This window comes from Octopus bimaculoides, chromosome 1, assembly GCF_046866305.1.
Source record: "Octopus bimaculoides isolate indiv1 chromosome 1, ASM4686630v1, whole genome shotgun sequence".
Taxonomy (NCBI): Eukaryota; Metazoa; Mollusca; class Cephalopoda; order Octopoda; family Octopodidae; genus Octopus; species Octopus bimaculoides.
Genome location: NC_142928.1, coordinates 881,485 through 895,281, shown reverse-complemented (window position 1 = coordinate 895,281; position 13,797 = coordinate 881,485). Strand labels below are relative to the sequence as shown.

The 13,797-nt window shown below is 40.0% G+C and overlaps 1 protein-coding gene across 1 annotated transcript in view; it reads right to left on the bottom strand.

The window, feature by feature from the left end:
- The window catches only part of LOC106882436 (GPN-loop GTPase 1-like), a 43,021-nt gene that overhangs the window by 3,175 nt on the left and 26,049 nt on the right, over nt 1-13,797 (bottom strand). Inside the window, exons 9-10 of the mRNA XM_089347383.1 lie at nt 2,625-2,707; nt 4-119 (exon numbers count right to left, since the gene is read on the bottom strand). Of these exons, the coding sequence (XP_089203509.1) occupies nt 4-119; nt 2,625-2,707 (199 nt within the window). The remainder of the gene's footprint in view (nt 1-3; nt 120-2,624; nt 2,708-13,797) is intronic.

Genomic DNA, 13,797 nt, shown 5'->3' with positions numbered 1-13,797 from the left:
TACCTTTGACATCATCAGTAGCCATGTCCTCTTTCACTCTTTGCAGTTGTTTCTCTTTTTCTTTTTCTATCCGGGCTTCATTTTCTTTTTGTAATTTATCATACATTGGCAGATATTCTCTGTAAAAGGAAATTATTTACCAGTGAGCTTTGAGAAGTTTAATGGTGGTGGTCAGCAATAATGGATTGTCCATCATTTCCAAACAGGAGAGAGCATTCATAGCTGAGGGGGTGAAAAAGCTCACTTTGCAACCCAGCGGTTTCGGGTTCAGTCCCACCGCACAGCACCTCAAGCAAATGTCTTATACTGTAGCCCTCAGCTAACCAATACCTTGACAGTGAATTCAGTAGATGGAAACTGAATGGAAGCCCAAACAAGTGTGTGTGTATGTGAGAGTGAGTGTTTGTACGTGTATGTGTGTATGGGTGTGAGTCTTTGAGATTATTCTCCAATTTATAACCAGTTATGGTTTATTTACATCCCTTCAACTAGCAGTTCAACAAAAAGAGACTGTCAAAATAAATTCTAGGCATAAAAGAAGCACTGATAGTCAATTTAATCAACTAAACCCTTCGAGGGTGTGCTCCAGCATGGCCACAGTCAAATTACTGAAACAAGTAAAATGGAACACAAAAAATATACATCCAACACATTCAATTAGTGTGTAAGTGGCTGAGTACTCCACAGACCCATCTACCCCTTAATATAATCCCTAAATCATATTAGAATGAGACGATATGTGACAAGGCAGGACCTTTGAATTACAGCTACAGTCTATCTGATAGGCTTCCACACAGTTTCCTATTTCTTTACTGCCCACAAGGGGCTAAACATAGAGGGGACAAACAAGGACAGACAAAGGGATTAAGTCGATTATATCAACCCCAGTGCGTAACTGGTACTTAATTTATCGACCCCGAAAGGATGAAAGGGAAAGTCGACCTCGGCGGAATTTGAACTCAGAACGTAACGGCAGACGAAATGCCGCTAAGCATTTCGCCCGGCGTGCTAACCACTCTGCCAGCTCACCGCCTTAAGCTTCCAATTTTTCTGTAACCTTTTCTGGCATGTGCCTATACCATCTTTTTTCTGTTATTCCATAGTGTTGGCATAGCTTCCAGTGTATATAGGTCTCAACTCTGTCATGTCTATTCTTCTTCTTCTTCTTCTTATTATTATTATTTCCTTTTTTTTGAGTATATGGCTTTCTTTTGTTACCGTATTTCTGTTGAGATGCTCTGTGTTTCTTTCAATTAATTTTAAATACAACAAAGAATTTAGTAAAATAACTTAGTTATCATTAAGCTAGTGTTAGGAACATAAATTGTAACTAAGGTTTGGTGGAAGATTTTAATTGAAAAGTTATGGAAACAAGACATTTGTACTCAAAGCCACAGCCGGTTTCAGCCGGGTTGGTATCAAAAGAGTTAAAGGCAGCGAGCTGGCAGAACCGTTAGCATGCCAAGCAAAAGGCTTAGCGGCATTCTGCCCATCCTTACATTCTGAGTTCAATTTCTGCTGAGGTCAACTTTGTCTTTCATCCTTTTGGGGCCAATAAAATAAAGTACCAGTTGACTACTGGAGTTGATGCAATCGACTAATCCCTTCCCCACAAATTTCCGGCCTTGTGCCTATAGTAGAAAGGATTATTATTACTATCATTATTATTATTATTATTATTATTATTATTATTATTACTCTCTTTTACTCTTTTACTTGTTTCAGTCATTTGACTGCGGCCATGCTGGAGCATCGCCTTTAGTCAAGCAAATCGACCCCAGGACTTATTCTTTGTAAGCCTAGTACTTATTCTATCATTCTCTTTTGCCGAACCGCTAAGTTACGGAGACGCAAACACACCACCATCGGTTGTCAAGCGATGTTATGGGGACAGACACACAAACATATACACACACATACATATATATACATACATACAACGGGCTTCTTTCAGTTTCCGTCTACCAAATCCATTCACAAGGCTTTGATCAGCCCGAGGCTATAGTAGAAGACACTTGCCCAAGGTGCCACGCAGTGGGAATGAACTCAGAACCATGTGGCTGGTAAGCAAGCTACTTACCACACAGTCACTCATGCGCCTATTATTATTATTATTATTATTATTATTATTATTATTTCATTTTTCTGCGTATATGGCTTTCTATTGTCTTAAAGGTGGCGAGCTGGCAGAACCATTAGCATGATGGGCATTTCGCTTGTTAACCACCAGAGTCGATGTAATTAACTAGACCCCTCCCCTCAAAAAATGTCATGCCTGGTGCCTACAGTAGAAAGAATTGTTGTTCTTACCATTTTTTTGTTAATCCAGGGTGGCAACCTGACCAAATTGTTAGCAACCCAGACAAAATGCTAAAGAGCAGAAGCTAGCTCTTTACATTCTGGTTTCAAATCCAACTGAGGGAAAATTTGCTTTTAATTCTTCCATTGCCAATATAATAAAATACCAGTCAAGTACTAGGGTAAGTGGTATTAACTAACCCCTCTCATCTCAAAACTGCTGACTTTGTGCCAATTTAGAAACCATTATTTCTGGATAATCTTGAGAATTATTAAACCATAGACAGATTAACGAATTACTAGAAAGAAAAAGTGAAACAACTTACTGTTTATATTCTTCTGTAGCATCATCAACAAGTTTGAGGAATTCAGGAAATCCTTCACCAGTGATGGCTGACACCCCAACAGACTGAAATTTGTTAAAATATACAGGAGTTACAAAAATTTTAAATACTACTGCAACATGCATGACACCATGTGGCTTAGGGGTTCAAATATTCAGTTCATAATCAAGAACAAAATTTACAACCAAACGGTAAATTAGCAAAGCTAAGCCATACACACTTGCAGCACTCATTTTTTTGCCTTTTACATGTTTCAGTCATTGGACTGCGGCCATGCTGGGGAACTGCCTTGAAGGGTTTTAGTCGAACAAATCAACCCTAGGATTTATTCCATTTTTAACCCTTTCATTACTATATTTATTTTGAGATGCTCTGTGTTTCTTTCAATTACTTTAAATATATCAAAGAATTTAGTAAAGTAACTTTGTAATCATTAAGCTAGTGTTAGGAACATAAATTGTGATTAAGGTTTGGTGGAAGATTTTAATTCAAAACTTATGAAAACAAGACATTTGTGCTGAGAGCCAGAGGTGGTTTCAGCCGGTTTGGTAATGAAAGGGTTAAAGCGTAGTGTTTATTCTATTGGTCTCTTATGCTGAAACAGTAAGTTATGGGGACATAAATACACCAGCATTTGTTGTCAAGGGGTGGTGGTGGATAAGCATCAACACAAAAACACCCACACACACACATATATATATATATATATAAATAGACAGACTTCTTTCAGTTTCCATTTACCAAATCCACTCACTAAGCTTTGGTCAGTCCGAGGCTATGGTAGAAGACACTTGCCCAAGGTGGCACACAGTGGGACTGAACCTGGAACCATATGGTTTAGGAACCAAGCTCATGTAAACTTATTTCCAGTTGTTTCCAGAGCAATATGTTAACCCAGTCATGCCGATCGTCCGTTTAAACTGACCCTTAATTTACAAGGGTATAAAACAAATACTTGATACAAATTGTGATTTGTGTTATGATCTATATCAAAGAATGAAACATGTTTTTAACACGTATGCAGTCTGTATCAAACGGATTTCAATGAAATATTTTTTCAGTTGTTATTCAGGTCAAAATAATAATATCTGTGAATTTTCAGGCAATTTCATTCACTAGAAAAATTTCTGCACGAATGGGTTAATGTTTCTCAACGCCACCCAAAACTATGCACATTCCTAGATTACCAATCCATCCAATACCACCCAATAAGTAACTTCATAAGATAAACACTTGCTAGAGTAGAGAGAGATGGGGTAGCCTTACGCCAGCAGATAATAGTGAGATCAGATGAATCAGATAATGAATTATTTCTTGATAAATAGACTGGATGATAAGTGGTGGCAATAACTTGATTGCTAGATAGGAATACTGTGAATGCCATTTTTTCATTTCTTTTTTTTTTCACCTGACATCAAATTGTGACAGGCTTAAAATATATAATAGAGAAACAATCCTTAATCCTTTTGTTACCAACCTGGCTGAAACCAGCTCTGGCTCTGAGTACAAATGTCTCATTTTCATAAGTTTTGAATTAAAATCTTCCACCAAACCTTAGTCACAATCTATGTTCCTGACACTAGCTTAATGATGACTCAGTTATTTTACTAAATTCTTTGTTATATTTAAAGTAATTGAAAGGAACAAAGAGCATCTCAAAATAAATATAGTAATGAAAGGGTTAAAATATACAATAGAGAAGCAATTCTTAACCCTTTCGTTACCAACCCAGCTGAAATCGCCTCTGGCTCTGTAGTACAAATGTCTTGTTTTCATAAGTTTTGAATTAAAATCTTCCACCAAACCTTAATCCTAATCTATGTTCCTGACACTAGCTTAATGATGACTCAGTTATTTTACTAAATTCTTTGTTATATTTAAAATAATTGAAAGAAATACAGAGCATCTCAATAGAAATATGCTAACGAAAGGGTTAAAAGTGATAAAACCATTTGCATTTCAAAGCAGATATTACAATGCAGTTGAGGGAGAAAGAGATATGATAGAATGATATATTTTTGAATCCAACCAATTTCCATGAAAGAGGTAGGGAAACTTTTTTTTTAAAAGCCAATCACAAGAGACTGTACAAAGAATACACCATAAAAGGAAAGCATCCCTGCTCTTAATGGACAGGTTTTTGAAATAACTTTTAGATGTGCATTCTACAAGGTTGCATCAGGCGTTTACAACTTTCCACAAATTTTTTTTTTAAATATTATCTAATGTCTTGCAAGTTACTCAGTGATCCTGTCAGTGCTGGTGCCGTGTGAAAGGCATCTGTGCCTACGTCACCTAAAAATCATCTGTGCCAGTGCCACATAGGAAGTACTTATGCTGGTGTCACGTAAAAAACACCCAGTACATTCTGAAAAAGCGGTTGCATTAGGAAAGGCATCTAGCCATAGAAACAATCCAAAAACACATGACTGGAACCTAGTGAAGCTCTCCGGCTTGTCAGCTCTAGCCAAACCACAACCCATACCAGCATGGAAAACAGACAGGCAGATGATGATGATGATGATGATGATGATGAAGATGATGATCTTACTTTTATAAAATATTTTTATTTTCAAATTAAACTTTTCGCATTTTCTTTTTCTATTTTATTTATCTGAAATTTTAAATTACCTGTAATTTAATTTATCAGCAAGGTGAGTGATGAATTCTGTATAATTATATTGATGAATCTCCTGTATTAGTACAGCATTATTGTAAGTACATCTGTGTATTTATATTAGTAAATGTGATTATTATGTTATTAGTGGTTAATGATATTAGTGGTTAATTATTGTATGGTGGTGCATAAATAAGTTTAGCAGTTTTCTTCAGGCACTAATAAATTCCAATATCTTGTACTATTCTTGGTACACCTGCTTTACATGTACTAAAGTTCAACTGAAAATCCAATAATGTAGACAATTCTTCACTACTTCTTATTATACAGAGGTGGTGCAAAAGTAGGTATACAGCAGGGACGTGTCACCAAGGCAGGTAAGGTAGGCAGTGCCTATCTTGAATAAAATAGATCAATAGCAACATTTTCCTTTTATGGCAAAATATGCACCAAATTCAATAAAACTATGAAGTTTACTCTGATTATTCTGCATAAAATGCAAAATTTTTTATTTTTTTGTCGATTAGGTAGGCATCATTTGTCCCTGCTTTTCAATCTCAGTATTAAAGCTATGCATAGTAGTGCTGTAGTACATGTGCTGCGTACACTCCTACAACACCATTTTCTTTACGTCATTGGACATTAAACTCTGCTTGCGAAGACCTGTTGAGGCAAGCGAAATCGAAATCGAACCAAACTCGACGAGTATTTTTCAATGCTCTTCTTCTTCTTCTAATTATTATTGTTATCATTATTCAGGTCAATGCAAAAGATCGATATCTGAAGGCGGTATTAGGTAAAAAATTAATTGAAGGCTCTTACTTAAATCATAGTACTTTCAGAACTACTCTAATTACAGGTGTATACAGGTAAATTCAGTGAAATGTATGAAGTTATTTAAATTTAATTTAAACACAGGTGTGGCTGTGTGGTAAGAAGTTTGCTTCCCAACCACATGGGCAAGTGCCTTCAATTATAGCCTTCGGCCAACCAAAGCCTTGTACATGGATTTGTATGTATGTATGTATGTTTGTGTGTATGTGTGTGTGTGTGTATATATATATATATATATATATATATATATATATATATATATATATATATATATATCATCATCATCATCGTTTAACGTCCGCTTTCCATGCTAGCATGGGTTGCACGATTTGACTGAGGACTGGTGAAACCAGATGGCAACACCAGCCTCCATTCTGATTTGGCAGAGTTTCTACAGCTGGATGCCCTTCCTAACGCCAACCACTCAGAGAGTGTAGTGGGTGCTTTTATGTGTCACCCGCACGAATGCCAGTCAGGCGGTACTGGCAATGGCCACGCTCAAAATGGTGTCTTTTATGTGCCACCTGCACAAGAGCCAGTCCAGGGGCACTGGCAACGATCTCGCTCGAAAATCCTACGAAGGCCAGTCAGGCGGTACTGGCAATGGCCACGCTCAAAATAGTACATCTTATGTGCCACCCGCACAAGAGCCAGTCCAGGGGCACTGGCAACGATCTCACTTGGCTTGCCGGGTCTTCTCACGCACAGCACATTTCCAAAGGTCTCGGTCAGTAGTCATCGCCTCGGTGAGGCCCAATGTTCGAAGGTCTTGCCTCACCACCTCAGCCCAGGTCTTCCTGGGCCTACCTCTTCCACGGGTTCCCTCAACTGTTAGGGTGTGGCACTTTTTCACGCAGCTATCCTCCTCCATTCTCACCACATGTCCATACCAGCGCAATCGTCTCTCTTGCACACCACAACTGATGCTTCTAATGTTCAGCTTTTCTCTCAAGATACTTACACTCTGACGGGTATTCACATTGACATTACACATCCAACGGAGCATACTGGCTTCATTCCTTGCGAGCTTACGTATGTCCTCAGCAGTTACAGCCCATGTTTCACTGCCATGTAGCATGGTTGTTCGTACGCATGCGTCATACAGTCTGCCTTTTACTCTGAGTGAGAGTCCCTTTGTCGCCAGCAGAGGTAAGGGCTCTCTGAACTTTGCCCAGGCTATTCTTATTCTAGCAGCTACGCTTTCAGCACACCCACCCCCATTACTAACTTGGTCACCCAGATAGCGGAAGCTATCAACTACATCTAGTTTTTCTCACTGGAATTAGACAGTTGTTTCCTGTTTGTTTACAGTGTTTATTGCACCTGAACATCTGCCACAAACAAAAACTAAATTCCTAGTTAGCCTGCCTTTGATATTGCTGCACCTCTTATGTGTCCATAGCTTGCACCGGGTACATCTTATAGAGTTACTACCTACTCCTTTTCTACATACTGAGCAGGGCCATCTACCTGAAGGGGTTTGTGTTTTATCTGCCTTCCTACTTATTAGGATTTTGGTTTTAGCTAGGTTGACTCTAAGGCCCTTCGATTCTAGTCCTTGCTTCCACACCTGAAACTTCTCCTCTAGTTCTGATAGTGACTCTGCAATTAGTGCAAGGTCATCAGTATAGAGGAGCTCCCAGGGGCATCCTGTCTTGAATTCCTCTATGATCGCCTGGAGGATCATGATAAATAGGAGGGGGCTGAGGACAGAACATTAGTGGACCCCTACCTCTACCCGGAATTCAATACTGTACTCATTTCCAACCCTCACCTTACTGACTGCATCTCTGTACATGGCTCGCACAGCTCTCACTAACCATTCTTCTATCCCAAGTTTCCTCATTGACCACCAGATAAGGGATCGGGGGACCCTGTCAAAGGCTTTCTCCATGTCAACGAAAGCTAGGTACAGAGGTTTATCCTTGGCTAGGTATTTCTCCTGCAGCTGTCTTACTAGAAATATGGCATCAGTGGTGCTTTTACCTGACACGAACCCAAACTGCATCTCATCTAAATTGATTCGCTCCCTAATTAGTTGGGCTATGACCCGCTCCGTAACTTTCATAACCTGATCTAACAGCTTGATGCCTCTGTAATTATTTGTATCTAAAGCGTCACCTTTACCTTTGTAGCAGTTGACTATGATGCTGCTACACCAGTCATTGGGTATGACTCCTTCGTGTATCACCTGGTTCATAATACGGGTGACTAGGCTGTAGCCAACACTGCCAGATATTTTGAGCATCTCTGCAGTGATTCCAGATGGGCCAGGGGCTTTCCCTGTCTTCATACTCTTAATTGCTTTATCTACCCTGGTACTATCAACTCGGATAGCTGGTCCCTCTGTTGGGTCGACATACGGCAGGCTCTCTTTCTCCCATTCATTCTCTTTATTAAGCAATCTATCGTAGTGGCATCTCCAGACCTCTTTCTTTGCAGCCTCATTTAGTGCAAGCGTACCATCATCCATGCGAACACATTTCTCTCCTACGACATCACTATTCTCTCTCCTACACTGTCTTGCAACACGAAATACCTCGAGTCTTTGGTCCTCACGGCGCAGAACATTGGCAAATCTTTTCTTATCTGCTTCCCCTCTGGCTAAATAAACCTATCACCTAGCCTCCCTTCTGGCAGATTGGGACAATTCGCTGCTACCACCATTCTTCCAGTCCTTCCAAGCCTGTTTCTTTTGTTTAATAGCCCTGTCTACCTCCTTGTTCCACCACCACGTTACTCTGGATCGAGAGGGGACTTTACCCCAGCCACAGATCTGGGCACCCATTTTGCCTTGATCCCGAAGTCGCTAACTACTAATCTGTGTTGGGGTGTACATTCTTCGCCAGGGAAGGTTTTGGCATTTATAAGCTGCCCTCTTTCCCTATTTTTGGCGAGGATGTAGTCGATTTGGCTAGAGTGTCTGCCAGATCGGTAGGTGACTAGGTGACAGGCAGATTTCCTGAAGTTGGTATTGCAAACCATAAGATCGGTTGCATCACAGAACTCCAGCAGTCTGGTTCCCTCCTCGTCGCGGGAACCGAAGCCATAGCCTCCATGTATGCCATGGAAGCCTCCAGTACGACGTCCAACATGACCATTGAAGTCGCCAGCCACAAAGAGAAGGTCCCTGTCACTCGTCGACGAGGTAGTTTGCAAGAGGGTGTCATAGAATTGGTCTTTCAGCCCATCTGGTAGCCCCAGTAGAGGGGCATAGGCTGAGATGACAGTAGCTAATCTATGATGAAGCACTAGTCTGATCTTATGTACTCTGTCACTTACTCTAACGACCTCGATTACCTTATCAACCCATTTCTCCGCTAGAAGTATTCCTACGCCCCTGACCCCGTCAGTGTTCCCTGCCCAGAAAATCTTGTACCTGTGTTCTTTGCCTGTGAGGAACCTTGCAGAACCTCCTCTCCATCTTACTTCCTGGATGCAGCACATATCTACGCGTCTCCGTTCAAGCATCTCAACAATTTCACCAGATCTACCTTTCAGCGTGCCGACGTTGAGAGTGCCAATCCTGACAGTGTGGGAGGAGTGGGTGTCAGAGGAGTGGGTCCGTGTGACCCTGGGATATGTATATATATATATATATATATATATATATACATTATTTGGTGTGTTTATATCCCTGTGACCTAGCAGTTTAGCAAAAGAGACCGATAGAATAAGTACCAGGTCTAAAAAAGCTAGGTCCTGGGGTCGGTTTGTTTGAAATTAACCTTCAAGATGGTGCCCCAGCATGGCCACAGTCAAATGACTGAAACAAGTAAAAGATAAAAGAATTAATAAAGAATGCTTTACCGATGCTTTTTTGCTTAGTAAAGCAATAATATTTTGTTCAAATTTAATTATTTTGTAGTTATTTATCAAATTAGAAGTTAATTTTTGAATTCTTAAAATTTAGAGAAAAATATAAATTTAAGATCAACCAAAATTGGTATTTTTTCTTTTTCTTTCTATTTTATTTTTTTTGCGAAAAAAGACATAAGATAAAGTAAGAATAATTGAAACGGGCCTGGAAATGTTAGAAATAATCAATAGCAAGTTGATTAGAAAGATTAGGGGAAGAAGGAAAAAAAAATAAGAAAAAAAATACTTTATTCTAGATATAATGAAACAATGAAGTTTAAAAGGTGAAGTATGGTGGGGGGAGGGTTGAGTTGAGGGTGAGACAACATAAAAAGGTAGAGGGGAAAAAAATAAGGTAATATTACAGGTAGTGTAACTCCAGAAAATACTAAAGGGGGGAGGGGAGAAAAAGGGGTCAATCGGGAAAGAATAGCAAAAGAGGAAGTGAGTTAGCATGAAGGCCAGCATTAGTTTAAAAGGTTTCAACTAAAAGGATACAGCGAAAGGTTAAAGTTGCCTTCACTATATAATAGTAGTAGTATAAAAGAAGATAAAAAATTATAAAACAAGGAGCTAATGTCAACTGTAGTGCAATAAGTTGCACAATGCACATTTTACGCAAAAGTTTATGCATAATATAAGTTGCACAACACTTAATTATACCTCTCAATAGTATAATACGACCAGTATAGATTCTTTTCTACTAATTTATCGACCCTGAAAGGATGAAAGGAAAAGTTGACTTCGGTAGAATTTGAACTCAGAACGTAAAGATAGACAAAATACTGCTAAGCATTTCACCATGCTAACAATTCTGCCAGCTCGCTACTTTTTAATATTTTTTTCTACTATAGGCACACAGCCCGAAATTTCTGAGGAGGGGACTAGTCGATTAGATCAACCCAGTATGCAACAGGTATATAATTTATTGACCTTGAAAGGATGAAAGGCAAAGTCGACCCCGGCAGAATTTGAACTCAGAACACAAAGATAGACAAAATACTGCTAAGCATTTCACCATGCTAACAATTCTGCCAGCTCACAGCTTTGACCAGTATATATTCTACACTATGACTTCCTAATGTTATAAGGCTGGCAGTTTTTGAGAGGAGGGGCCAGTAAATGCCACTGACCTCAATATTTTAACTGCTACTTTATCAACCTTGAAAAAAATCAAAGGCAAAGTTGACCAGAACAAGATTAGAACTCCGAATGTAGACAACACCAACAAAAACCACCAGCACCACCATCACCATATCATCATCATCATCATCATCATCATCATAATTTAACTCCATGCTGGCATGGGTTGGATGGTTTGGCCAGAGTTGGTAAGCTGTAAGGCTGCACCAGACTCCAGTCTGATTTGGTATGGTTTCTATGGTTGGGTGCCCTTCCTGATGCCAACCATTCTGTGCTGGTGCTTTTACGTGGCACCAGAACAAGTGCCAGTTGTGTGACACCAGTATCTGCCATGACTACAATTTCACTTGGCTTGATGGGTCTTCTTCTCAAGTGGCTTATATATATATATATACACATATATACACATATATATATATATATATATATATATATATATATATATATATATATACACACATATATATATATATATATATATATATATATATATATATATATATATATACACACATATATATATATATATATATATATATATATATATATATATATATATATATATATATATATACATACATATATATATATATATATATAAAGGGTAAAGACCCACTTTGGTCAAGACCCACTTTGGTCATGAATGATCATGGGATTGCACCTAGAAAGTTCTGAGGTACAAGTCCAGGCAAAGTTGTTAATGAAAGATCACAGGTCAAGCATGCATACCAGTCTCCCCTCTCCTCGCCATCAATGTTTTCCAAGGGAAAGGCAAAGGGGCCGATACAGCTTGGCACCTGTGACGTCGTAACTCATTTCTACAGCTGAGTGAACTGGAGCAACGTGAAATAAAGTGTCTTGCTCAAGAGCACAGCACACAACATGGTTTGGGAATTGAACTCTCTACCTTATGATTGTGAGCTGACACTCTAACCACTGAACCATATGCCTTCATATATATAAATATATCATCATCATCATTTAACATCTGCTTTCCATGGTGGCATGGGTTGGATGGTTTGACTGAGGACTGGCAAGCCAGGAGGCTGCACCAAGCTCCATTCTGGTTTGGCAAGTTTTCTACAGCTGGATGCCCTCCCTAGCACCAACCACTCCAAGAGTATAGTGGGTGTTTCTTATGTGCCACCAGCCATGTTCAAATGGCTGGTGGCACGTAAAAAGCTTGAATGGTGCTTTTTACATGCCACCAACACAGGTGCCACTCAAGTGGCACTGGCATCAGTCACACTCGGATGGTACTTTTTACATGTCATCTCTTCTCCGCTGACAACTACGACGAAGTCTTCAAGCTTATGTTGCAGATAAGATAGAGATTATTTTTATTTATTTACGGCCTCAACATTTTTCTCAAACTTTTTGCGCTTTAGTCTGTTCTCCATTATCTATCTGTTCTAAGCTTAGCCATCTTTCCTTGTACAAAGGCTTCCTAAATTCATGCTATTTATTTATTCTATTTACTTAGGTTTCATTGCTCTTTTAAAAATTACGATTTAAGCACTGTTGTCTCTCAAATATTTAGAATCTACGATTAGAAGTCTCTCTCCTGGCTGGTGGTACACCCGCCCTCCCACCCCCTCCACCGGAAGTTCATTCTTCTGTCATCCTCGGCTGTCTCCTGGAACCCATCTAGTGGCCTCGGCCATCCCCTCCCCTACCTTTGGGTAGCGCATAAAGTTTGTGAAATGTTTGCAGGTTGTAGATACTGTTTTGCTTATGAATTCTGCCAATTGCAAGCTTTCTTTTCAGGTACATGACAGTGCTATTCCCCTTCCCAGACTACAGGCCCACACCCCCAACACCCATACTGTTAGGATTGGCACTCTCGACGTCGGCACGCTGAAGGGTAGATCTGGTGAAATTGTTGAGATGCTTGAACGGAGACGCGTAGATATGTGCTGCATCCAGGAAGTAAGATGGAGAGGAGGTTCTGCGAGGTTCCTCACAGGCAAAGAACACAGGTGCAAGATTTTCTGGGCAGGGAACACTGACGGGGTCAGGGGCATAGGAATACTTCTAGCGGAGAAATGGGTGGATAAGGTAATCGAAGTAGTTAGAGTAAGTGACAGAGTACATAAGATTAGACTAGTGCTTCATCATAGATTAGCTACTGTCATCTCAGCCTATGCCCCTCAACCGGGGCTACCAGATGGGCTGAAAGACCAATTCTATGACACCCTCTTGCAAACTACCTCGTCGATGAGTGACAGGGACCTTCTCTTTGTGGCTGGAGACTTCAATGGTCATGTCGGACGTCGTGCTGGAGGCTTCCATGGCATACATGGAGGCTATGGCTTCGGTTCCTGCAACGAGGAGGAACCAGACTGCTGGAGTTCTGTGATGCAACCGATCTTATGGTCTGCAATACCAACTTCAGGAAACCTGCCTGTCACCTAGTCACCTACCGCTCCGGCAGACACTCTAGCCAAATCGACTACATCCTCGCCAGAAATAGGGAAAAAGGGCGGCTTATAAATGCCAAAACCTTCCCTGGCGAAGAATGTACCCCACAACATAGATTAGTAGTTAGCGACTTCGGGATCAAGGCAAAATGAGTGCCCAGAAGTAGACCGGCTTGGAGGAGAAGGGTGTGGAAGCTTAAAGACCCTGCAAATGGACAGAGACTTAGAGACAAGTTACTTGAAGCATTTGACGAAATAGAAGGGGATATAGCATCATACAACG